Source organism: Taudactylus pleione, unplaced genomic scaffold (genome assembly GCF_031769625.1).
Source record: "Taudactylus pleione unplaced genomic scaffold, aTauple2 ptg000201l, whole genome shotgun sequence".
Taxonomy (NCBI): domain Eukaryota; kingdom Metazoa; phylum Chordata; class Amphibia; order Anura; family Myobatrachidae; genus Taudactylus; species Taudactylus pleione.
In genome coordinates, this window is record NW_028284603.1 from 1,123,303 (window position 1) to 1,151,238 (window position 27,936).

Consider the following 27,936-nt stretch of genomic DNA (forward strand, 5'->3'; position numbering starts at 1 on the left):
AACGTGGATCATACTGTTTGCAGTGAGTGTCCATACTCGGGCTAATGATACTAATGTATTTAAATGTATTTTATTGTGATATTGGTTTAGGCTATGTATTTCATTGTTACACTGTGTGTCATTATAGTTTATGTTTTTATCTTTACATTGGTTGTGTGTTATAGTTTGTATGATGTATTAGTGTACCATTGGAGCTTCTGTATTTTACTATTATATATGGCCTTGGGAAGTGTAACATTATAAGTTATGTATCTTATTATTATATTGGTTGCAGTTGTGTGTTATAGTCTGTGTGGTGTAGTATTAGTGTACCATTAGAGTTTCTGTATATTACTATTATATATGGCTTTGGGAAGTGTAACATTGTAAGTTATGTATCTTATTATGATATTGGTTGCAGTTGTGTGTTATAGTCTGTGTGGTGTAATATTAGTGTTCCATTAGAGTTTCTGTATTTTACTATTATATATGGCCTTGGGAAGTGCAACATTATAAGTTATGTATCTTATTATTATATTGGTTGCAGTCGTGTGTTATAGTTTGTGTGGTGTAGTATTAGTGTACCATTAGAGCTTCTGTATTTTACTATTATATATGGCCTTAGGAAGTGTAACTTTGTAAGTTATGTATCTTATTATTATATTGGTTGTGTGTTATAGTTTGTGTGGTGTAGTATTAGTGTACCATTAGAGCTTCTGTATTTTACTATTATATATGGCCTTAGGAAGTGTAACTTTGTAAGTTATGTATCTTATTATTATATTGGTTGTGTGTTATAGTTTGTGTGGTGTAATATTAGTGTACCATTAGAGCTTCTGTATTTTACTATTATATATGGCTTTGGGAAGTGTAACATTGTAAGTTATGTATCTTATTATTATATTGGTTGCAGTTGTGTGTTATAGTCTGTGTGGTGTAATATTAGTGTACAATTAGTTTCTGTATTTTACTATTATATATGGCTTTGGGAAGTGTAACATTGTAAGTTATGTATCTTGTTATTATATTGGTTGCAGTTGTGTGTTATAGTCTGTGTGGTGTAATATTAGTGTACAATTAGTTTCTGTATATTACTATTATATATGGCCTTGGGAAGTGTAACATTGTAAATTATGTATCTTGTTATTATATTGGTTGCAGTCGTGTGTTATAGTTTGTGTGGTGTAGTATTAGTGTTCCATTAGAGTTTCTGTATTTTACTATTATATATGGCTTTGGGAAGTGTAACATTGTAAGTTATGTATCTTATTATTATATTGGCTGCAGTTGTGTGTTATAGTTTGTGTGGTGTAATATTAGTGTACCATTAGAGCTTCTGTATTTTACTATTATATATGGCTTTGGGAAGTGTAACATTATAAGTTATGTATCTTATTATTATATTGGTTGCAGTCGTGTGTTATAGTTTGTGTGGTGTAGTATTAGTGTACCATTAGAGCTTCTGTATATTACTATTATATATGGCCTTGGGAAGTGTAACATTGTAAGTTATGTATCTTATTATTATATTGGTTGCAGTCGTGTGTTATAGTTTGTGTGGTGTAATATTAGTGTTCCATTAGAGTTTCTGTATTTTACTATTATATATGGCTTTGGGAAGTGCAACATTATAAGTTATGTATCTTATTATTATATTGGTTGCAGTCGTGTGTTATAGTTTGTGTGGTGTAGTATTAGTGTACCATTAGAGCTTCTGTATATTACTATTATATATGGCCTTGGGAAGTGTAACATTGTAAGTTATGTATCTTATTATTATATTGGTTGCAGTCGTGTGTTATAGTTTGTGTGGTGTAGTATTAGTGTACCATTAGAGTTTCTGTATATTACTATTATATATGGCCTTGGGAAGTGTAACATTGTAAGTTATGTATCTTATTATTATATTGGTTGCAGTTGTGTGTTATAGTCTGTATGGTGTAATATTAGTGTACCATTAGAGCTTCTGTATTTTACTATTATATATGGCTTTGGGAAGTGTAACATTGTAAGTTATGTATCTTATTATTATATTGGTTGCAGTTGTGTGTTATAGTCTGTGTGGTGTAATATTAGTGTACAATTAGTTTCTGTATTTTACTATTATATATGGCCTTGGGAAGTGTAACATTGTAAATTATGTATCTTGTTATTATATTGGTTGCAGTTGTGTGTTATAGTTTGTGTGGTGTAGTATTAGTGTTACATTAGAGTTTCTGTATTTTACTATTATATATGGCCTTGGGAAGTGTAACATTGTAAGTTATGTATCTTATTATTATATTGGTTGCAGTTGTGTGTTATAGTCTGTATGGTGTAATATTAGTGTACCATTAGAGCTTCTGTATTTTACTATTATATATGGCTTTGGGAAGTGTAACATTGTAAGTTATGTATCTTATTATTATATTGGTTGCAGTTGTGTGTTATAGTCTGTGTGGTGTAATATTAGTGTACAATTAGTTTCTGTATTTTACTATTATATATGGCCTTGGGAAGTGTAACATTGTAAATTATGTATCTTGTTATTATATTGGTTGCAGTTGTGTGTTATAGTTTGTGTGGTGTAGTATTAGTGTTACATTAGAGTTTCTGTATTTTACTATTATATATGGCCTTGGGAAGTGTAACATTGTAAGTTATGTATCTTATTACTATATTGGCTGCAGTTGTGTGTTATAGTTTGTGTGGTGTAATATTAGTGTTCCATTAGAGTTTCTGTATTTTACTATTATATATGGCTTTGGGAAGTGTAACATTGTAAGTTATGTATCTTATTATTATATTGGCTGCAGTTGTGTGTTATAGTTTGTGTGGTGTAATATTAGTGTACCATTAGAGCTTCTGTATTTTACTATTATATATGGCTTTGGGAAGTGTAACATTATAAGTTATGTATCTTATTATTATATTGGTTGCAGTCGTGTGTTATAGTTTGTGTGGTGTAGTATTAGTGTACCATTAGAGCTTCTGTATATTACTATTATATATGGCCTTGGGAAGTGTAACATTGTAAGTTATGTATCTTATTATTATATTGGTTGCAGTCGTGTGTTATAGTTTGTGTGGTGTAATATTAGTGTTCCATTAGAGTTTCTGTATTTTACTATTATATATGGCTTTGGGAAGTGCAACATTATAAGTTATGTATCTTATTATTATATTGGTTGCAGTTGTGTGTTATAGTTTGTGTGGTGTAATATTAGTGTTCCATTAGAGCTTCTGTATTTTACTATTATATATGGCCTTGGGAAGTGTAACATTGTAAGTTATGTATCTTATTATTATATTGGTTGCAGTTGTGTGTTATAGTTTGTATGATGTATTAGTGTACCATTAGAGCTTCTGTACTTTACTATTATATATGGCTTTGGGAAGTGTAACATTGTAAGTTATGTATCTTATTATATTGGTTGCAGTTGTGTGTTATAGTCTGTGTGGTGTAATATTAGTGTACAATTAGTTTCTGTATTTTACTATTATATATGGCCTTGGAAAGTGTAACATTGTAAGTTATGTATCTTATTATATTGGTTGCAGTTGTATGTTATAGTCTGTGTGGTGTAATATTAGTGTACCATTAGAGCTTCTGTATTTTACTATTATATATGGCTTTGGGAAGTGTAACATTGTAAGTTATGTATCTTATTATTATATTGGTTGCAGTTGTGTGTTATAGTTTGTATGATGTATTAGTGTACCATTAGAGCTTCTGTACTTTACTATTATATATGGCTTTGGGAAGTGTAACATTGTAAGTTATGTATCTTATTATATTGGTTGCAGTTGTGTGTTATAGTCTGTGTGGTGTAATATTAGTGTACAATTAGTTTCTGTATTTTACTATTATATATGGCCTTGGAAAGTGTAACATTGTAAGTTATGTATCTTATTATATTGGTTGCAGTTGTATGTTATAGTCTGTGTGGTGTAATATTAGTGTACCATTGGAGCTTCTGTATTTTACTATTATATATGGCTTTGGGAAGTGTAACATTGTAAGTTATGTATCTTATTATTATATTGGTTGCAGTTGTGTGTTATAGTTTGTGTGGTGTAGTATTAGTGTACCATTAAAGTTTCTGTATTTTACTATTATATATGGCTTTGGGAAGTGTAACATTGTAAATTATGTATCTTATTATTATATTGGTTGCAGTCGTGTGTTATAGTTTGTGTGGTGTAGTATTAGTGTACCATTAGAGCTTCTGTATTTTACTATTATATATGGCCTTGGGAAGTGTAACTTTGTAAGTTATGTATCTTATTATTATATTGGTTGCAGTCGTGTGTTATAGTTTGTGTGGTGTAATATTAGTGTACCATTAGAGTTTCTGTATTTTACTATTATATATGGCTTTGGGAAGTACAACATTGTAATTTATGTATCTTATTATTATATTGGTTGTGTGTTATAGTTTGTGTGGTGTAGTATTAGTGTACCATTAAAGTTTCTGTATTTTACTATTATATATGGCCTTGGGAAGTGTAACATTATAAGTTATGTATCTTATTATTATATTGGTTGCAGTCGTGTGTTATAGTTTGTGTGGTGTAGTATTAGTGTACCATTAGAGTTTCTGTATATTACTATTATATATGGCTTTGGGAAGTGTAACATTGTAAATTATGTATCTTATTATTATATTGGTTGCAGTCGTGTGTTATAGTTTGTGTGGTGTAGTATTAGTGTACCATTAGAGTTTCTGTATTTTACTATTATATATGGCTTTGGGAAGTGCAACATTATAAGTTATGTATCTTATTATTATGTTGGTTGGAGTCGTATGTTATAGTCTGTGTGGTGTAGTATTAGTGTACCATTGGAGCTTCTGTATTTTACTATTATATATGGCCTTGGGAAGTGTAACATTGTAAGTTATGTATCTTATTATTATATTGGTTGCAGTCGTGTGTTATAGTTTGTGTGGTGTAGTATTAGTGTACCATTAAAGTTTCTGTATTTTACTATTATATATGGCCTTGGAAAGTGTAATATTGTAAGTTATGTATCTTATTATATTGGTTGCAGTTGTGTGTTATAGTCTGTGTGGTGTAATATTAGTGTACAATTAGTTTCTATATTTTACTATTATATATGGCCTTGGAAAGTGTAACATTGTAAGTTATGTATCTTATTATATTGGTTGCAGTTGTATGTTATAGTCTGTGTGGTGTAATATTAGTGTACCATTAGAGCTTCTGTATTTTACTATTATATATGGCCTTGGGAAGTGTAACATTGTAAATTATGTATCTTATTATTATATTGGTTGCAGTTGTGTGTTATAGTTTGTGTGGTGTAGTATTAGTGTTCCATTAAAGTTTCTGTATTTTACTATTATATATGGCCTTGGAAAGTGTAATATTGTAAGTTATGTATCTTATTATATTGGTTGCAGTTGTGTGTTATAGTCTGTGTGGTGTAATATTAGTGTACAATTAGTTTCTATATTTTACTATTATATATGGCCTTGGAAAGTGTAACATTGTAAGTTATGTATCTTATTATATTGGTTGCAGTTGTATGTTATAGTGTGTGTGGTGTAATATTAGTGTACCATTGGAGCTTCTGTATTTTACTATTATATATGGCCTTGGGAAGTGTAACATTGTAAGTTATGTATCTTATTATTATATTGGTTGCAGTTGTGTGTTATAGTTTGTGTGGTGTAATATTAGTGTTCCATTAGAGTTTCTGTATTTTACTATTATATATGGCCTTGGGAAGTGTAACATTGTAAGTTATGTATCTTATTATTATATTGGTTGCAGTCGTGTGTTATAGTTTGTGTGGTGTAATATTAGTGTTCCATTAGAGTTTCTGTATTTTACTATTATATATGGCTTTGGGAAGTGCAACATTATAAGTTATGTATCTTATTATTATATTGGTTGCAGTCGTGTGCTATAGTTTGTGTGGTGTAGTATTAGTGTACCATTAGAGCTTCTGTATATTACTATTATATATGGCCTTGGGAAGTGTAACATTGTAAGTTATGTATCTTATTATTATATTGGTTGTGTGTTATAGTTTGTGTGGTGTAATATTAGTGTACCATTAGAGCTTCTGTATTTTACTATTATATATGGCCTTGGGAAGTGTAACATTGTAAGTTATGTATCTTATTATTATATTGGTTGCAGTTGTGTGTTATAGTTTGTGTGGTGTAATATTAGTGTACAATTAGTTTCTGTATTTCACTATTATATATGGCCTTGGAAAGTGTAACATTGTAAGTTATGTATCTTATTATATTGGTTGCAGTTGTATGTTATAGTTTGTGTGTTGTAATATTAGTGTACCATTAGAGTTTCTGTATTTTACTATTATATATGGCTTTGGAAAGTGCAACATTGTAATTTATGTATCTTATTATTATATTGGTTGCAGTTGTGTGTTATAGTTTGTGTGGTGTAGTATTAGTGTACCATTAGAGCTTCTGTATTTTACTAATATATATGGCCTTGGGAAGTGTAACATTGTAAGTTATGTATCTTATTATATTGGTTGCAGTTGTGTGTTATAGTTTGTATGGTGTAATATTAGTGTACCATTAGAGCTTCTGTATTTTACTATTATATATGGCCTTGGGAAGTGTAACATTGTAAGTTATGTATCTTATTATTATATTGGTTGTATGTTATAGTCTGTGTGGTGTAGTATTAGTGTACCATTAGAGCTTCTGTATTTTACTATTATATATGGCCTTGGGAAGTGTAACATTGTAAGTTATGTATCTTATTATTATATTGGTTGCAGTTGTGTGTTATAGTTTGTATGATGTATTAGTGTACCATTAGAGCTTCTGTATATTACTATTATATATGGCTTTGGGAAGTGTAACATTGTAAGTTATGTATCTTATTATTATATTGGTTGCAGTTGTGTGTTATAGTCTGTGTGGTGTAGTATTAGTGTACCATTAGAGCTTCTGTATTTTACTATTATATATGGCCTTGGAAAGTGTAACATTGTAAGTTATGTATCTTATTATATTGGTTGCAGTTGTGTGTTATAGTCTGTGTGGTGTAATATTAGTGTACCATTAGAGTTTCTGTATTTTACTATTATATATGGCCTTGGGAAGTGTAATATTGTAAGTTATGTATCTTATTATATTGGTTGCAGTTGTGTGTTATAGTCTGTGTGGTGTAATATTAGTGTACAATTAGTTTCTGTATTTTACTATTATATATGGCCTTGGAAAGTGTAATATTGTAAGTTATGTATCTTATTATATTGGTTGCAGTCGTGTGCTATAGTTTGTGTGGTGTAGTATTAGTGTACCATTAGAGCTTCTGTATTTTACTATTATATATGGCTTTGGGAAGTGCAACATTGTAAATTATGTATCTTATTATTATATTGGTTGCAGTTGTATGCTGTTATAGTTTGTGTGGTGTAATATTAGTGTTACATGAGAGTTTCTGTATTTTACTATTATATATGGCCTTGGGAAGTGTAACATTGTAAGTTATGTATCTTATTATATTGGTTGCAGTTGTGTGTTATAGTCTGTGTGGTGTAATATTAGTGTACCATTAGAGCTTCTATATTTTACTATTATATATGGCCTTGGGAAGTGTAACATTGTAAGTTATGTATCTTCTTATATTGGTTTTGGCTGTGTACGTTCTATCATATCATGATTTACCAATTCTATCGTAATTTCAGATTATCTTGCACTTCATACGGACATCTGTGGATGTGGTATAACAATAATGTCAGTGTTAAGGTTTGTAATGACAAATTAATAGAGTAACAATTATGTTCATTAATCAGTGTTGATGGTTTTGCTGACAGACTAATCTCTATATAAATAGAGTGAGTTGTAATTCAAAAATGTCCTGCTCCCGGATGAGATAGATAGATATGAGACAGACAGATAGATGTGAGACACAGTGGTGTAGTGTAGGGGGCCCATGGGCCCAGCAAGCACCCTACAGACTTTTACAAAAATTTTCCCAGTGTTTATTTAAACTCCGCTGACCGCGGGCAAACGCTGGCCGGGGGGGAGGGTAATGCTAAGACTCACAAGAAAAAGGCTCACATCATAGTAAACGACCTCTGTCAGCAGCAATGAGAAGGTTACTGTACAGGAACCAGGCATGAAACCCCATGTGATGTGATGTAATATTATATACCAGCACCGTAACTACATTTACTGGTGCCCGCTGCAGGCCACGCCCCCCCCACATGATGTCACGTGGAGGGGGCAGGGCCACGGTAATCACAGCAATGCCCGGAGGGTGCTGTAGGGGCAGTGGTGGGCACCCCTGAAGCATCCTATGGACGCTCCAAGCGGGACTGGCAGCAGGGTGCTGTTACAGGCACCCTGCTAGCCAGATGCAGGGATCGTGGGTGAGCAGCGGTGACGCCCACAGGTCTCTGCGCAGCTGCACCACTCACACACCCTTTGTTATGGCCCTGTCATATACAATAAAAATGTGTCTCAATCGGCCTCTGCCTGCCAGCGCTGATCGCTACCAGAAGGGACATCACTTGTACCTGACACATCCAGAAATAAGCTAAACGCTCAGTCCGAAAGGTTCTATTTCCTCTGATTATTAAAATCGCCCTGACAGGCTACTAAAGCCACAAAAGTGAAGGAAACCTGCACAGGACTTTATCAATCTAATTATTATAATTTTGGTATAATTCCATAAATGACCCCTTCCCGTAAGTAAAGGTGGGTGCACACCTGACAGATATATCTGTAGATGATGGTCGTTCATACACACTGAGCCACCATCATCTATCCAGCAGACCCCCCCGTACACACTTGCCGATGTCTGCAGACATATCTGACCATCGGCTGTGCAGCCAATATATCGGTCAGTGTGTACCAAGCATAATAGTGTTGGCTGTATCGGTCCACCCTCATCGTAATCATTGTATCTAGGTACAAACAAAGAGGGTCGTCTGAGCAGGGTACTATTTAGAACTAAGTTTATCAACGCTTGCAGAGAGATAAATGGCCTGATTCAGACCCGCTCGCGAGCGCATAGCGCTCGCAAGCGGGTCGATGGCCGGGCAGTGCGCACGCGCGAGCCCCTGGAGCGAGTGAGAAATCACTCGCTCCGGGGCTCGCTACAAGACGGGGCGGCTGTCGATGTTGATCGACAGCTCGCCCCGTTTTGTAGGCGGGTCGGGAGGGGGGGTTGGCTGCACAAACGGAGGCGTTCCCGAAGGAATGCCTGCTGTTTGTGGGCGGCCCTACTGACATCACTGTTACAGCTATTTTTAGCTGCATTAAGCCATTTTCGGCTAACTCACGGCTAACTGAATCGGTCCCTGTGCATTCTTGTTTCAAACATTTTTACTCTACTATATTTTTCATACTACATTTTTATTTAGTATACATTAAACCTTTGTACACCAATGGAGCCTCCCACAGCCCACCGACCACTAACATACCCAAACTATAGCGCTGGCAAGAATTGGGAAACAATCACTTTCTGCGGCCGTCTCACACGGGAACAGAACCACAAGAAGTGCTGCAGACCTTAAGTATACATGTATATAATAAAGTAATAAAATTTCACATAAAGGTTATTCATTAATCAAATAGGTGTGCTAAGTCCAGGCACAGCTTCTCACCGTTCTAAAAAAAGCCACTTTGTCTGCCCTGATACAAAATGCTGCCTGCAATCCTTGGATTGAATAATGTTGAATAAAGAAACTTTCTCCATTTTGGAACATCTGGTGAGTGTCCTCGTTTTGTTTGCTTCTGTATAATATAACGCAGTGGTTCTCAAACTCGGGGCCTGATTCAGAGCTGAACGCTCTGACCAGATCGCTCGCTCTGAATCAGGGCCCTCCTACCTGTTTTAGGAGCGTCCTCACGGACGCTCGCATAGCTGTGGGTTACCACCCACAGCTTATGCAAGCGTCCATGATGATGGTCGCGATGGTCAAGACCAACGCGACCATCGGGCTTGCGATGGAGACCCTGCGCTAGGGTCTCGCTGCCGCAAGCCCTGGAGTGATTTTGGCTCTATCAGAGCCAAAATCACTCCCACTGACATCACTGGTGATCACTAGTGATGTCAGTGGGGCCGGCTTCAGACGGTAGGAGTTCCCATGGGAACGCCTCCGTCTGGCCGCCACGCCCACCAAAGGAGGCGTGCTGTCAATCAACATCGACAGCACGCCCCCTTTGGTGCGAGACCCGGAGCGACAGCTTGGCTGTCGCAGTCCGTGTCTCGCGCATGCGCACGACGGAGCTCCCTCCGTCGTGCGCATGCGCAGTGGGTCAACATCGACCCGTTTGCGAGCGTCCTTTGGTCGCGAACGGGTCTGAATGACCCCCTCGGTCCTCAGGACCCCACACAGGTCACGTTTTCCAGGTCACCCAGCGGGCGCACAGGTGTATTCATTACTCTCTGACACACTTTAAGAGTTTGAGAACCTGTGAAATAACGTGATGAGTTAATGATTGAGGTTTCCTTCCTTTGAAATGTCGCCTCTCTTCAGTTTCTGTTGTATTTTAGGACAATCATGGTAAATCGCCCATACGTTTTTCATGCCTTTTTACTTTCTAAAGTCTGATTTATAAGGTCCATGTGACTGTGACTATTTTTTTGTTTTAGGTAGTGTGCTCTATATTTTCTCTCTTATGTCGCACTGTTATGTGTTTCCTTTAATCGCAGACATTATGATATTTCTTCAATTAAATATTTCAATTGTAATGTGCTCTGTTTGTCCGCGATGCTGCATTTTAATGATGCAATTCGCTGAAAATTGCCTCATCGCACCCGACAGCCGTAGCCTGTCTGATAGATTGCTGCCGTTTGGGGGCGGGGAGGGGTTTGGCGCTGTTTGCGTTCCCGGAAATGGGGGGTTGGGGGGTGTTGTTGCCCTCATTTTGGGAGTGCCGAGGCCAGGCTCTGGGTCGGAAGACGCACATTTACTGGCCTCGGCAACGCAGGTAAGACAGCCATCGTGAGTAGCCTTTGGCATTCTCAGATGGCCTGAAGCTGCAACCACCGGTGGTCACGATGGCAGCATCGGATCACCATCGCGACCATCGGACGCAGTACTCGGACCTGTGATGCTGTCAGGAGGTGTCTGTTTGCTTCAGTCACTTACGGCAGCATTACAATACTGACACGCAGCTGCTGCTGTGCGCTCTGCAACCAATATATATATTAGGGGTGAGCGGGTTCGGATTTCTGAAATCCGAACCCCCCCCCGAGTCCCCCCGATCCGAGTCAGGCTCGACTTTTCCCGCCTGACTCGGATCTGAAATCGAGGCAAAACGTCATCATCCCGCCTTCCGGGTCTCGCAGGTTTTGGATCCTATATAAGGTACCCGCGTCGGCGCCATTTTCTCACTCGGCTGTGGACAGTGAAGAGGGAGGGTGGGAGTTAGGGCTGGCTGGGCTGTGTAGTGTAGTGTAGTGCAGAGTAGTGTTGTGTTGTGCTGTGCTGCGCTGTGCTGCTGTTGTCCATAGGGGCTGTGTCCACTCCTCCAAAGTCCATAGGGGCTGGCTGGACTGTGTTGTGCAGTCAGTTGTCCATAGGGGCTGTGTCCACTCCAAAGTCCTGTGCAGTGTCTCAGTCCTAAAGGGGTGCTGTAGTGTTGTCCAGGGGGTGCTCTGTCCATCAGGGGTGCTGCCCCCAAGTGCAAAAAAAATAAATAAATTTTCTGTGTTTGTGAATTGTGTGCGCAGTAGCCGCACGTGCATCAACAAAGTAGTGCCAAGCGTGCGCCTGTGTCATAAGTAAAGGGCCGGCTGGCTCGTCCGTTAAAGGGTGCTGTAACCCCCAAAGTACGCTCCACACAAAATAAAAAAATATTTTTTTTCTGTCTTTGTGAATTGTGTGGGCTGTAGCCGCACCTGCATCCTCAAAGCAGCAGCGACAAGCGTGCATCTGTCTGTTAAAGGATTACATCGGTGACAGCCAGGGGCGGATTGGGCCGCCGGGATGCCGGGCTGTTTCCCGCTGGGTCGGTCCCTACTAGGGCCGGCCACCCTCCACTTGCCCACCCGCTGTCACGATCGGAGCTCAGCTCCGATTGGGCAGCTTTACAGTAGTACAGCTGCTGCGCATGCGCAGAAGCTTACTACTGAAGAAAAAAAATGGCCGACGGGGGAGCTGCTGCGCATGCCCGGCAGCAGCTCCCCCTATAAGACTTTGCGGAGTCTGTCAGTCAATGCTGACAGCTCCGCCTCCAGCCCCTCCGCGCAGCCCGGCCCCACTCTGTGCGCAGCATGCCATGCACACAGGCAGCCTGCAAGGTGACATCATCAGCCGGCCACAGACACAAGCAGCAGCGGGCAGCCAGGGGAGCAGCAGGTGATGTCAGAGGCTGGCCACAGGGACAAGCACAGCATCATCAGGTAAGTGTTGGCTGCGGGGGGAGATGGGAGGGGGAGCTGACAACGCGTGGGGGGAGGGGGGGAGCTAATGAGACAAGGTCTGGGGGGGGGGAATGAGAGACACGCTGGGGCAGGGGCAATGAGGCAGACACACTGGGGCAGGGGCAATGAGGAGGACACACACTGGGGCAGGGGCAATGAGGCAGAGACACACTGGGGCAGGGGCAATGAGGCAGACACACTGGGGCAGGGGTAATGAGGAGGACACACACTGGGGCAGTAGGCAATGAGGCAGAGACACACTGGGGCTGGGGCAATGAGGAGGACACACACTGGGGCAGGGGCAATGAGGCAGAGACACACTGGGGCAGGGGCAATGAGGCAGACACACTGGGGCAGGGGCAATGAGGAGGACACACACTGGGGCAGGGGCAATGAGGCAGAGACACACTGGGGCAGGGGCAATGAGGCAGACACACTGGGGCAGGGGTAATGAGGAGGACACACTGGGGCAGGGGCAATGAGGCAGAGACACACTGGGGCTGGGGCAATGAGGAGGACACACACTGGGGCAGGGGCAATGAGGCAGAGACACGCTGGGGCAATGAGGCAGAAACACACTGGGGCAGGGGCAATGAGGAGGACACACACTGGGGCAGGGGCAATGAGGCAGAGACACACTGGTGCTGGGGCAATGAGGAGGACACATACTGGGGCGGGGGCAATGAGGCAGAGACACTGGTGCTGGGGCAATGAGGCAGAGACACTGGTGCTGGGGCAATGAGGCAGAGACACACTGGTGCTGGGGCAATGAGGCAGAGACACACTGGTGCTGGGGCAATGAGGCAGAGATACACTGGTGCTGGGGCAATGAGGCAGAGACACTGGTGCTGGGGCAATGAGGCAGAGACACTGGTGCTGGGGCAATGAGGCAGAGACACACTGGTGCTGGGGCAATGAGGCAGAGACACTGGTGCTGGGGCAATGAGGCAGAGACACACTGGTGCCGGGGCAATGAGGCAGAGACACACTGGTGCTGGGGCAATGAGGCAGAGACACACTGGTGCTGGGGCAATGAGGCAGAGACACTGGTGCTGGGGCAATGAGGCAGAGACAAACTTGGGGCTTTGGGAATGAGGCTGAGACACACTGGTGCTGGGGGAAGGAGGCCGAGAGCCACAGGAGATGGGAGGGGGAGCTGACAACGCACAGGGGAGAGCTAATGAGACAAGGTCTGGGGGGGAATGAGAGACACGCTGGGGCAGGGGCAATGAGGCAGACACACACTGGGGCTGGGGCAATGAGGCAGAGACACACTGGGGCCGGGGCAATGAGGCAGAGACACACTGGGGCAGGGGCAATGAGGCAGAGACACACTGGGGCAATGAGGCAGAGACACACTGGGGCCGGGGCAATGAGGCAGAGACACACTGGGGTGGGGGGAAGGAGGCCGAGAGCCACAGGTGGGCCTGGGGTTGGAGAGACATGGGGGGTCCTGGGGATGGAGAAACGCTTGGTGTCCTGGAGAGACATAGGGGGTTCTGGAGAGAGACAATGGGTCCTGGAGACTGAGAGACAGAGGGAGCCTGGAGAACCACAGGGGAGCCTGGGGATGGAGAGACGTACGGGCATCTGGAGACACAGAAATTGTTTGATCAGGGAAATTAATTTTGCCCTGCACAAAAACTTCTGCTACTGTAGGTTATGATGATGACATTAGTTATATTTCTACATAAACAGGCATCTTCCAGACAATGTGATCTTCTACATGAATACCGGCTGAAGACGCTGCCCAGTGAGGCTCAATTTCTTCAGAGGTTCCCTGTTGCAGAGAAACCGCCATATAGGTAAGAAAAGACTTTCAAACTGACTGGCCTGTACCTAGTGCAGAGGGATGAGGGGTCCCAAATAAAAGGGTATCATTCACCCAGATTTCTGTTGCTGGCCCTGCTCCCCTCAGTGGCTTGCAAAAGCAGCTCCAGACCCTAAGACGAGGGAGTATCCTGCCCTCCTCCACAGACTCCGCCCTTTCAACAGACCCACCTTCTCAACACACCCGCCCCCTTTAGAGTTGCTTCCAGAAATTTCCTGGGCTGGTTTGCCATCCCAATCTGCCCCTGGTGACAGCATCCAAGTAGGCATGTCAGATAGTCCGTACCTGTACTGGCAGGAAAAAGAGGCAATTTGGAGGCCCCTGTACAAACTGGCTCTATTTTACCTGAGTTGCCCCCCCTCCAGTGTGTACTCCAAAAGAGTGTTTTTATGCAGCCGGGAACCTTTTCAGCGAAAGGCGTAGGAGGTTGCTTCCACAAAATGTGGAGAAGATGATGTTCATAAAGATGAATTATCAACTCTTCAAGGGAGACCAGCCTCCAGAACGTACAGAGGGACCTGTGGTGGTGGATTCCAGCGGGGACAAATTAGTACTCTGTGAGGATGAGGATGTACACAACACTGAAGAGGGTGAGGAATCGGTGGATGAGGAAGATGAGGACGACATCTTGCCTCCGTAGAGCCAGTTTGTGCAGGGACAGATTAATTGCCAGCTTGTTTTGTGGGGGCCCAAACGAACCAATCATTTCAGCCACAGTTGTGTGGCAGACCCTGTTGCTGAAATTATTGGTTTGTTAAAGTGTGCATGTCCTGTTTATACAACATAAGGGTGGGTGGAAGGGCCCAAGGACAATTCCATCTTGCACCTCTTTTTTTTCTTTGCATTATGTACTGTTTGCGGCCTAGTTTTTCAAACTGCCATCCTGTCTGCCACTGCAGTGTCACTTCTAGATGGGCCACGTGTTTGTGCCGCCCACTTGTGTCGCTTAGCATAGTCATCCAGCTACCTCGGTGCAACCTTTTGGACATAAAAACACTATTGTGAGGTGTGAGGTGTTCAAAATAGACTGGAAATTAAGGTTATTGAGGTTAATAATAGCAGCAGAAAAACCCACAAATTCTGTGATTTTAGTTGTTTTTATGCTTTTTTTCAAAAAAATACAGATCCAAAACACAAAACCCAGAACCCAAAACACGGAAGTGTGGTTTTGGCAAAACCAATCCAGATTCAAAACACGAAGGAAGATCCAGATCCAAAACCAAAACACAAAACACGAAAAGTGGCCGGTGCACACCCCTAATATATATATATATATATTAGGGGTGAGCGGGTTCGGATTTCTGAAATCCGAACCCCCCCGAGCCCCCCCGATCCGAGTCCGATCCGAGTCAGGCTCGACTTTTCCCGCCTGACTCGGATCTGAAATCGAGGCAAAACGTCATCATCCCGCCTTCCGAGTCTCGCGGGTTTTGGATCCTATATAAGGTACCCGCGTCGGCGCCATTTTCTCACTCGGCTGTGGACAGTGAAGAGGGAGGGTGGGAGTTAGGGCTGTGTAGTGTAGTGTAGTGCTGCTGTTGTCCACTACTTCAAAGTCCATAGGGGCTGGCTGTGTTGTGCTGTGCTGCTGTTGTTAATAGGGGCTGTGTCCACTACTTCAAAGTCCATAGGGGCTGGCTGGACTGTGTTGTGCAGTCAGTTCTCCATAGGGGCTGTGTCCACTCCAAAGTCCTGTGCAGTGTCCCAGTCCTAAAGGAGTGCTGTAGTGTTGTCCAGGGGGTGCTCTGTCCATCAGGGGTGCTCCCCCCAAGTGCTAAAAAAAGAATATATTTTCTGTGTTTGTGAATTGTGTGCGCAGTAGCCGCACGTGCATCAACAAAGTAGTGCCAAGCGTGCGCCTGTGTCATAAGTAAAGGGCCGGCTGGCTTGACCGTTAAAGGGTGCTGTAACCCCCGAAAGTACACTCCAGTCCAAACCAAAAAAAAATTATTTTCTGTGTTTGTGAATTGTGTGCGCAGTAGCCGCACGTGCATCAACAAAGTAGTGCCAAGCGTGCGCCTGTGTCATAAGTAAAGGGCCGGCTGGCTTGACCGTTAAGGGTGCTGTAACCCCCGAAAGTACACTCCAGTCCAAACCAAAAAAAAAATTATTTTCTGTGTTTGTGAATTGTGTGCGCAGTAGCCGCACGTGCATCAACAAAGTAGTGCCAAGCGTGCGCCTGTGTCATAAGTAAAGGGCCGGCTGGCTTGACCGTTAAGGGTGCTGTAACCCCCGAAAGTACACTCCAGTCCAAACCAAAAAAAAAATTATTTTCTGTGTTTGTGAATTGTGTGCGCAGTAGCCGCACGTGCATCAACAAAGTAGTGCCAAGCGTGCACCTGTGTCATAAGTAAAGGGCCGGCTGGCTTGACCGTTAAGGGTGCTGTAACCCCCGAAAGTACACTCCAGTCCAAACCAAAAAAAAAATTATTTTCTGTGTTTGTGAATTGTGTGCGCAGTAGCCGCACGTGCATCAACAAAGTAGTGCCAAGCGTGCGCCTGTGTCATAAGTAAAGGGCCGGCTGGCTTGACCGTTAAAGGGTGCTGTAACCCCCAAAGTACACTCCAGTCCAAACCAAAAAAAAAATTATTTTCTGTGTTTGTGAATTGTGTGCGCAGTAGCCGCACGTGCATCAACAAAGTAGTGCCAAGCGTGCGCCTGTGTCATAAGTAAAGGGCCGGCTGGCTTGACCGTTAAAGGGTGCTGTAACCCCCGAAAGTACACTCCAGTCCAAACCAAAAAAAAATTATTTTCTGTGTTTGTGAATTGTGTGCTCAGTAGCCGCACGTGCATCAACAAAGTAGTGCCAAGCGTGCGCCTGTGTCATAAGTAAAGGGCCAGCTGGCTTGACCGTTAAGGGTGCTGTAACCCCCGAGAGTACACTCCAGTCCAAACCAAAAAAAAAATTATTTTCTGTGTTTGTGAATTGTGTGCGCAGTAGCCGCACGTGCATCAACAAAGTAGTGCCAAGCGTGCGCCTGTGTCATAAGTAAAGGGCCGGCTGGCTTGACCGTTAAGGGTGCTGTAACCCCCGAAAGTACACTCCAGTCCAAACCAAAAAAAAAATTATTTTCTTTGTTTGTGAATTGTGTGCGCAGTAGCCGCACGTGCATCAACAAAGTAGTGCCAAGCGTGCGCCTGTGTCATAAGTAAAGGGCCGGCTGGCTTGACCGTTAAGGGTGCTGTAACCCCCGAAAGTACACTCCAGTCCAAACCAAAAAAAAAATTATTTTCTGTGTTTGTGAATTGTGTGCGCAGTAGCCGCACGTGCATCAACAAAGTAGTGCCAAGCGTGCGCCTGTGTCATAAGTAAAGGGCCGGCTGGCTTGACCGTTAAAGGGTGCTGTAACCCCCGAAAGTACACTCCAGTCCAAACCAAAAAAAAATTATTTTCTGTGTTTGTGAATTGTGTGCGCAGTAGCCGCACGTGCATCAACAAAGTAGTGCCAAGCGTGCGCCTGTGTCATAAGTAAAGGGCCGGCTGGCTTGACCGTTAAGGGTGCTGTAACCCCCGAAAGTACACTCCAGTCCAAACCAAAAAAAAAATTATTTTCTGTGTTTGTGAATTGTGTGCGCAGTAGCCGCACGTGCATCAACAAAGTAGTGCCAAGCGTGCGCCTGTGTCATAAGTAAAGGGCCGGCTGGCTTGACCGTTAAGGGTGCTGTAACCCCCGAAAGTACACTCCAGTCCAAACCAAAAAAAAAATTATTTTCTGTGTTTGTGAATTGTGTGCGCAGTAGCCGCACGTGCATCAACAAAGTAGTGCCAAGCGTGCGCCTGTGTCATAAGTAAAGGGCCGGCTGGCTTGACCGTTAAAGGGTGCTGTAACCCCCGAAAGTACACTCCAGTCCAAACCAAAAAAAAATTATTTTCTGTGTTTGTGAATTGTGTGCGCAGTAGCCGCACGTGCATCAACAAAGTAGTGCCAAGCGTGCGCCTGTGTCATAAGTAAAGGGCCGGCTGGCTTGACCGTTAAAGGGTGCTGTAACCCCCAAAGTACACTCCAGTCCAAACCAAAAAAAAAATTATTTTCTGTGTTTGTGAATTGTGTGCGCAGTAGCCGCACGTGCATCAACAAAGTAGTGCCAAGCGTGCGCCTGTGTCATAAGTAAAGGGCCGGCTGGCTTGACCGTTAAAGGGTGCTGTAACCCCCGAAAGTACACTCCAGTCCAAACCAAAAAAAAATTATTTTCTGTGTTTGTGAATTGTGTGCGCAGTAGCCGCACGTGCATCAACAAAGTAGTGCCAAGCGTGCGCCTGTGTCATAAGTAAAGGGCCGGCTGGCTTGACCGTTAAGGGTGCTGTAACCCCCGAGAGTACACTCCAGTCCAAACCAAAAAAAAAATTATTTTCTGTGTTTGTGAATTGTGTGCGCAGTAGCCGCACGTGCATCAACAAAGTAGTGCCAAGCGTGCGCCTGTGTCATAAGTAAAGGGCCGGCTGGCTTGACAATTAAAGGGTGCTGTAACCCCCAAAGTACACTCCAGTCCAAACCAAAAAAAAAATTATTTTCTGTGTTTGTGAATTGTGTGCGCAGTAGCCGCACGTGCATCAACAAAGTAGTGCCAAGAGTGCGCCTGTGTCATAAGGGCCGGCTGGCTTGACCGTTAAAGGGTGCTGTAACCCCCAAAGTACACTCCAGTCCAAACCAAAAAAAAAATTATTTTCTGTGTTTAGCCGCACGTATATATCAAATCGATATAACTTAAATGGAGGACCAAACTTTCTCCGATAAAAATAAAATAGAGAAAGATCAAGAACCACTTCCTCCTAGTGCTGAAGCTGCTGCCACTAGTCATGACATAGACGATAACATGCCATCAACGTCGTCTGCCAAGGCCGATGCCCAATGTCATAGTAGAGGGCACATACAATCCCAAATGGCAAAGTTCAGGAAAATGACCTTGAAAAAGACATTTAAATCAGCTGAAGAGAAACGTAAACTTGCAAATATGCCATTTACGACACGGAGTGGCAAGGAACGGCTAAGGTCGATCCCTAGTATGTTCATGACTAGTGGTTCAGCTTCACATGACGATGGAAGCCCTCCTCCCACTAAAAAAATCAAAAGAGTTAAGCTGGCAAAAGCACAGCAAAGAACTGTGCTTTCTAAGAAGATATCACAAATCCCCAAGGAGAGTCCAAGTGTGGTGGTGGTTGCGATGCCTGACCTTCCCAGCACTGGACGGGAAGAGGTGGCTCTTTCCACCATTTGCACGCCCCCTGCAAGTGCTGAAAGGAGCACCCACAGTCCACTTGCTGATATGCAAATTGAAGATGTCACTGTTGAAGTACAACAGGATGAGGATACTGGTGTAGCTGGCGCTGAGGAGGAAGTTGGCGAGGAGGATTCTGATGGTGATGTGGTTTGTTTAAATCAGGCTCCGGGGGAGACAGTTGTTGTCCGTGGGATGAAAAAGCCCATCACGGTCATGCCTGGGCAGAAGACCAAACATTCCACCTCTTTGGTCTGGCAATATTTCTATCCAAATCCGGACAACAACTGTCTTGCCATATGTACCATATGTAAAGGTGAAATAAGTAGGGGTAGGGACGTCAACCACCTAGGGACATCCTCCCTTATACGGCACCTGCAGCGCGTTCATAAAAAGTTACTGTCAAGTTCAGAAACTTTGGCTAAGACCGTAAGCAGTCCAGGGACACCTAAATCCCGTTGTCCTGTTGTATCCAAGCGCCTGCAAACCACACCGTCAACTCCCTCCTCGTCAATTTCCTCCTTAGTCAGGATCGGAAGTAGTCCTGCAGGCCATGTCACTGGCATGACTGACTCTCCTATCCGGGATTCCTCTGGAGGATCCTGCATTGCTACGCCTACTGCTGCCGCTGCTGCTGTTGCTGCTGCTGGGAGTCGTTCATCATCCCAGAGAGGAAGTAGGAACACCACTACTTTTACTAAACAATTGACCCTCCAACAGTCCTTAGCGAGGAGGATGAAGTACGACAAAACGTATAACTGAGGCCTTGACTGCTATGTTGGTGTTATAACTGAGGCCTTGACTGCTATGTTGACTGCTATGTTGGTGTTAGACGTGCGTCCGGTATCCGCCATTAGTGCAGTGGGATTTAGACAATTGATGGAGGTAGTGTGTCCCCGGTTCCAAATCCCGTCTAGATTCCACTTCACTAGGCAGGCGATACCGAGACTGTACAGAAACGTCAGAAAAAGTGTCCTCAGTGTCCTGAAAAATGCCGTTGTACACAATGTCCACTTAACCACGGACATGTGGACAAGTGGAACAGGGCAGACTAAGGACTATATGACTGTGACAGCCCACTGGGTAGATGTATCACCTTACGCAGCAACAGCAGCAGCGTCACCAGTAGCAGCATCTCAGAAACGCCAGCTCGTTACAAGGCAGGCTACGCTGTGTATCACCGGTTTCAGTAAGAGGCACACCGCCGACAACCTCTTAGAGAAACTGAGGGAAATCATCGCCCAGTGGCTTACCCCACTTAGACTCTCCTGGGGATTTGTGATATCTGACAACGCCACCAATATTGTGCGGGCATTACATCTGGGCAAATTCCAGCACGTCCCATGTTTTGCTCACACAATAAACTTGGTGGTGCAGAATTTTCTGAAAAGCGACAGGGGCGTGCAGGAGACGCTTTGGGTGGCCCGAAAAATTTCTGGCCACTTTCGCCATTCAGCGACTGCGTGCCGAAGACTGGAGCGCCAGCAAACACTCTTGAACCTGCCCCGCCATCACCTGAAGCAAGAGGTTGTGACGCGGTGGAACTCAACCCTCTATATGCTTCAGAGGATGGAGGAGCAGCAAAAGGCCATACAAGCCTATACATCCACCTATGACATAGGCAAAGGAGGGGGTATGCACCTGACTCAAGCGCAGTGGAGAATGATTTCCGTGTTGTGCAAGGTTCTCCAGCCCTTCGAACTTGCCACACGTGAAGTCAGTTCAGACACAGCCAGCTTGAGTCAGGTCATTCCCCTCATCAGGCTTTTGCAGAAGCAGCTGGAGAAAGTGAAGGAGGAGCTAAGACGGAGCGATTCCGCTCGGCATGTGGGACTTGTGGATGAAGCCCTTCATTCGCTTTGCCAGGATTCCAGGGTGGTCAATCTGTTGAAATCAGACCACTACATTTTGGCCACCGTGCTTGATCCTAGGTTTAAAGCCTATGTGGTGTCTCTCTTTCCGGCCGACACAAGCCTGCAGAGGTGCAAAGACCTGCTGGTGAACACACTGTCAGCTGAAGCGGAACGTGACACGTCAACGGCTCCTTCTTCATTTTCTCCCGCAACTGGGGCTGCCAGGAAAAAACTTAGGTATCCTAAGCAACCCGCTGGCGGTGATGCAGGGCAGGCAGGACCAAGTTTGGACATCTGGTCCGGACTGAAGGACCTGGCAACAATTTCTGACATGTCTACTGTCACTGCATATGATACTGTCACCATTGACAGAATGGTGGAGGATTACATCGGTGACAGCATCCAAGTAGGCATGTCAGACAGTCCATACCTGTACTGGCAGGAAAAAGAGGCAATTTGGAGGCCCCTGTACAAGCTGGCTCTATTTTACCTGAGTTGCCCCCCCTCCAGTGTGTACTCCGAAAGAGTGTTTAGTGCAGCCGGGAACCTTGTCAGCGAAAGGCGTAGGAGGTTGCTTCCACAGAATGTGGAGAAGATGATGTTCATCAAAATGAATTATCAGCTCTTCAAGGGAGACCAGCCTCCAGAAGGTACAGAGGGACCTGTGGTGGTGGATTCAAGTGGGGACGAGTTAATACTTTGTGAGGATGAGGATGTACACACTGAAGAGGGTGAGGAATCGGTGGATGAGGAGGATGAGGATGACATCTTGCCTCCGTAGAGCCAGTTTGTGCAGGGACACATTAATTGCCAGCTTGTTTTGTGGGGGCCCAAACGAACCAATCATTTCAGCCACAGTTGTGTGGCAGACCCTGGCGCTGAAATGATTGATTTGTTAAAGTGTGCATGTCCTGTTTATACAACATAAGGGTGGGTGGGAGGGCCCAAGGACAATTCCATCTTGCACTTCTTTTTTTTCTTTGCATTATGTACAGTTTGGGGCCTAGTTTTTCTAACTGCCATCCTGTCTGCCACTGCAGTGTCACTCCTAGATGGGTCACGTGTTTGTGCCGCCCACTCGTGTCGCTTAGCATAGTCATCCAGCTACCTCGGTGCAACCTTTTGGACATGAAAACACTATTGTGAGGTGTGAGGTGTTCAGAATAGACTGGAAATGAGTGGAAATTAAGGTTATTGAGGTTAATAATAGCATAGGAGCAGAGAAACCAACAAATTCTGTGATTTTAGCTGTTTTTATGCTTTTTAAAAAAAAAATACAGATCCAAAACACAAAACCCAGAACCCAAAACACGGAAGGGTGGTTTTGGCAAAACCAATCCAGATCCAAAACACGAAGAAAGATCCAGATCCAAAACCAAAACACAAAACACGAAAAGTGGCCGGTGCACACCCCTAATATATATATATATATATATATATATATATATATTTATATATATATTAGTATCCAAACAGACCCGGCACTCGCACTGAAAACAATATAGCTCCGGTGCCTTCCCCTGATGCAATAAGCAAATGATATCCAAGGGGGAACGGGAGGCACTCAATGAGACTTCACAACTTGAAAAGAGTTACAGCAAAACTGTTGCTAGTTGTCAACGTTTCAGTGACATTCACTTTTATCAATATATATATATTCGTGCTGCAATCACTGATCATATACTGCATACATCCGGCGCACCACAACTACCAGCAACTGGAGAATCCAGGTGACATGTACCTGTGATTAACCCTGTGTTCTCCTGTTCCTGTTTCTATAAACCTTCACCTGGTAAAGCAATTTGCAGTGGGGACTAACCAACCTCCATTGCACCACCACTGCCCCCTCCCACCGTTGTGTCTGCCAATATTGCTGCTCTTGTCACTGGGGAACTGATGTCACAATCTCGTGTGACTATCCCTGAAAACTAGGGAGGAGAGGAGGAGGCGCCATTCCCCTGGCGGCCAGACGTCACAGCTGAGCCAGCCACTGAGACACTTGCTGCAGCTCTGAGGGTTACAGATAGATAAAGACTCTAAAGGCACTAAAGAGTAGAGTATGTTGTTTAGTCGCTACTATACAGACAGGGGGTATATGACATCACAATGCATATAGAAGACAGGTATATGGCATACAGTCAGGGGTCATCATAACTCCCAACTGTCCCACTTTGGGTGGGACAGTCTCGCTTTTTTGGGGGGACTGTCCCACCTGCAGGCTGCAGTGTTCTGGAGGTGGGAGGGAGTTGGTTGGGGCACTCTCAACATGCCTCTACCTAGATGCCGTGTGCATGTGCACGGCATCTACAGTGTGCAGGAGCCTGGGGGCAGCACCAGCTTCTCCGGAAGTGCTGGGCAGCCCCCAAGAGTTATGACAACTGGGGTGTGTGTAAGGCCACTCCCCCATCCACATGAGGCCACACCCCTTTTTTTGGACACACACCTAAGGAACGTGCAAGGAGTCCCTACGGCGGGCTTAGGGACCGGATGAGGGGAAGCATATTATTGCACCCCAGCCCAGCACTCACTAGTTCTGCCACTGCAGGTATGGTCAGCTTTCAACATTATGTTGCCAGGACATTCCCATGATGAAGTCCTACACAATGAAACGCGTAGGGTCTTGGCCGGGTGTTCATTTGATCATTCTGAGATGCACAACAGGGAGATAGATACAATATACAGTAGGACATTTTTGCAGTTCCACCCATTGGTGATTACCTGATTTTTAAAGTATATTACATGCTTTGTGAAAAAGGGGCGTTCTCCATAGTACAATTAATACAAGAAACGGCACACAGACTGGATTAAATAACGAGGGGGGGAGGGGAGTGATGGGGGAAAAAAAGGCTGCGCAGAAACTGGAATTAATAACCGGGGAGGGAGGTGATGAGATTGGGCATTAATAAGGGTGGTTAGGGACCTGCCTAAAGAGTCTGTCTTGACGTGGTGGCAGGCTTAGTAATTTTTGGCCATATTTGACAATTTTGAATTTGAACTCTGACTCCTCCCAGTGTCAGTGATGTCACTTCCAGAGAGCTCCAGCATAACACACATCTACAGTCCCCAACATTTCTTTACTTTCATTACTCGCCACATAGCACCTGCTTATGAAAACACACACACCTGAAAACCAACCATTAACATCACAACATCATCCACAGCCAAAAACGTTTAACAGCATAGAACAGCCAAATCGATGTGTTCATGCCCAAATGCATGGATGTGGTAAGTGCTATTTTTACCTGTAATAAAGTCTGAGGGTGTTTTACTATTTATTTTCTAATGGGCAACATTTTTTAAGGGTTGTAAATTTACTGTAGGTTGGTAACTATGATAGAGTATAGTTGGAAGGACAGGAAAAAGTCATTAATTCCAATAGTTTTTTCATAAATATGTTTGCTGTCACAGAACCTTCTAAAAGGTGAATATGGAAGAAGCTATAATGTTAAAAAAAAAACAGTAATTGCGAAAATAATTTTTTGTATATGTTGTCTATTGAAGTTGTGTACAGGATTCCGGCAGTCAGGATACCGGAGGTCAGAATACTCACAGCGGCATCACGACAGTCAGAATCCCAACGCCTGAAGGTAAGTAGCCTAACCCTCCCCCTAATACACCTTTCCCGCAGCCTAACCCTAACCCTCCCCCTAATACACCTTTCCCGCAGCCTAACCCTCCCCCTAACACACCTTTCCCGCAGCCTAACCCTCCCCCTAATACACCTTTCCCGCAGCCTAACCCTAACCTCCCCCTAACACACCTTTCCCGTAGCCTAACCCTCCCCCTAATACACCTTTCCCGCAGCCTAACCCTAACCCTCCCCCTAACACACCTTTCCCGCAGCCTAACCCTCCCCCTAATACACCTTTCCCGCAGCCTAACCCTAACCCTCCCCCTAATACACCTTTCCCGCAGCCTAACCCTAACCCTCCCCCTAACACACCTTTCCCGCAGCCTAACCCTCCCCCTAATACACCTTTCCCGCAGCCTAACCCTAACCCTCCCCCTAACACACTTTTCCTGCAGCCTAACCCTCCCGCTAACACACCTTTCCCGCAGCCTAACCCTCCACCTAACACACCTTTCCTGCAGCCTAACCCTCTCCCCACACAGCTTAATCCTAACCCTCTCCCTAACACACCTTTCCCGCAGCCTAACCCCCCCCCACAGGCTAGTCCTAACCATCCCCCTAACACACCTTACCAGCAGCCTAACCCCACCCCCCCTCCTGCAGCCTAACCCCCACCCTGCAGCCTAACCCTATCCATCCCCCTAGTGGCCAACCCTAACCCTCCCTCTAACCTTTATACTTACCATCGGGATACCGGTGGTCAGGATTCTGGCGCCCGGATTGTGCCTGCTGTCGGGATTCCAGCGCCAATATTCTGAACCGCCGGGATTGTGACTACATCCTACCTGTGATATTGGATTAATGTTCAGTCATCTTTTCCACATTAAAATATTCTCCTCTGCTTTCTCATTGTAGGCTGATCCCAAGATGACCCCTCGAGTCAGACGCCATTGCCTCATTCTTGTCTCACTGCTCATCTTCTCCTCCATTTGGCTTTTTTCCCATAAAAGGGAATCACCCCAGGAGAAACGTATTCATATCCTTATCCTTTCTTCTTGGCGGTCCGGCTCCTCTTTCTTGGGGCAGATCTTCAACCATGATCCCAATGTATTTTATATCTATGAGCCAGCAAGGATGGTTTGGGTTAAGCTCCCCAATGAAAAACCTAGTCTCCTCCACTATCCAATTAGGGATCTCCTCCGCTCATTATTCACCTGTGACATGTCCCCGCTTCACCACTTCCTTCCACGGAGTGGGCGATATATATCTGATCTACCATTTTGGTCGGAGAGCAGAGCATTATGTTCCCCGCCAGCCTGCAGTGCCATAGACCTGGACGAACAATATGACCGACCCACCTGCTTCCAACGGTGTGGTTATTTTCCCCTAGAGAAGATGGCGCAGGCTTGTAAAGTCCATACCCACGTGGTACTGAAAGTTGTGCGGGTACTGGATCTCAGTGTTCTTCTTCCACTTCTCCAGGATCCCAAACTTGACCTCAGAGTTATACATCTAGTAAGAGACCCTCGAGCAGTGGCTTTTTCACGGATTAACTTTGGCCTTCTGAATCAAGAGGATCACCAAATAGTCAGGGAAAATGAAAAATGGGGAAATAAAAAAGAGGAGCATAATGTTACACAGGTCATGGACAACATTTGCAGTGCGCAAGTTGCAATTAACGAATATAGAAGTAAAGCTGGTATACCTTTGCAAGGACAGTATATGATGATAAGGTACGAGGATTTGGCAAAAGAGCCGTTGCTTATTGTTGAGCAGATCTTCAACTTTGCCGGCCTCAGACTAACAGCAGGTTTTCAGAGTTGGTTATACAATATCACCCACCAAAGCAGTCAAAACCAACGAGGCTTCATGACCTTCACCCGAGACTCTATGAAAACGATTCAGAAGTGGAGAGTTGGCCTCAATCATGAGATAGTGCTGGAGATACAAGATAAATGTGGGAAGGCTATGGAACTCTTTGGATATCGACATGTGTGGTCCTTGAAGGAGCAGCATGATCTTAAATCAAATGTAATGACAGAGGTGAAAAAGAATAGGTAGTTTCAAAAATAATAATAAAAGAAGACAAATTCATCTCTGTAGGTTACAGAACAATTACATCTCCAAGAGCACACAAGATGGCTGACACAATGGTGGAAGCAGACAGCAGATAGTGAGGCCATTTTCTCCAGTGCAGTCGTGCTAATAGTAGTGTGTCTATCTCACTCACAAACAATATTGTGTTATTGTTGTTATTAAGATGTTAAACAGTTTTTAAATATAATTTTAAGAAACATATTAATTTATACAAGGCCTTGTATAGATGTTGTTGCACATAGCACACACATGAGAACATTGTGAGAAGGTGTGTTTTATATTTACTATATTGAGTAAGTCCTTGTTCTGTGGTTAACATTGCTGGTATGGAAGAGGGGGAGGATCTGATCATCTATCATCTCCAAGATGACCAAAGGTCATGTGTGATTGTTGATTAGTTTTGCTGCTATAAATAATTTACCTCTATGGCTGATACAAGATTTTATATCTATTTTTGCTACTGAAGTCAATTCAGTTTTGAATCTGCACAATATAATACATAGTTTTAGGTTTTCTTGTATTTTCAGATCTTGAATATATTCTGTATTATTGTGATATTTTTCGGTGACCAATAGGCAATGCTGACTCATCCTGGTGACCTGTGAAGAACGTGTAGCCCTTTCTGGCGAGCTGTACACAATGCACAGTCTGATCTGAGAACCGCTATGCAATGCATAAACCATTCTAGTCACCAATATACAATGGCTAATTCATTCTATTGAACCAATATTCTAGTATACCATACAGAACCCATTTTCCTCATTAGTATGCAACACAGAGCCCATTCTCGTGATTAGTACACAAACAAGGAAACAAAGAACATAATCAAACTGAATTTAATTAAACTTTGAAACGGAATGATTCCATATAGATGTGTTGATTTATTCTGTGTATTCTTTGTAATAACTGACTGTCTATCGAGGTTGGCTGATACATATTTATAAACAAACAAAAATGTGCATCCTTGTTGAAAGTGTACAAGAGCAGAGAAACGAGTTGGTTGGCTGAGATTTCC

At 43.8% G+C, this 27,936-nt stretch overlaps 1 protein-coding gene across 4 annotated transcripts; it reads left to right on the forward strand.

Annotated features, from left to right (window-relative positions):
- Positions 1 to 27,865, forward strand: LOC148518152 (carbohydrate sulfotransferase 4-like). 4 transcript variants are annotated; one of them, XM_088477478.1, is made up of 3 exons: positions 1 to 22; positions 24,755 to 24,840; positions 25,740 to 27,865. In XM_088477478.1, exon 3 carries the CDS (start codon positions 25,752 to 25,754, stop codon positions 26,883 to 26,885), a length of 1,134 nt encoding a protein of 377 aa, XP_088333604.1. In that variant the 5' UTR covers positions 1 to 22; positions 24,755 to 24,840; positions 25,740 to 25,751; the 3' UTR covers positions 26,886 to 27,865. The 4 variants fall into 4 exon arrangements, with proteins under 4 accessions (XP_088333604.1, XP_088333603.1, XP_088333602.1 ...); XM_088477477.1 differs by lacking the exon at positions 1 to 22 and adding an exon at positions 7,701 to 7,718; XM_088477476.1 differs by lacking the exon at positions 1 to 22 and adding an exon at positions 13,840 to 14,156.
- Positions 27,866 to 27,936: the final 71 nt, after the last annotated feature.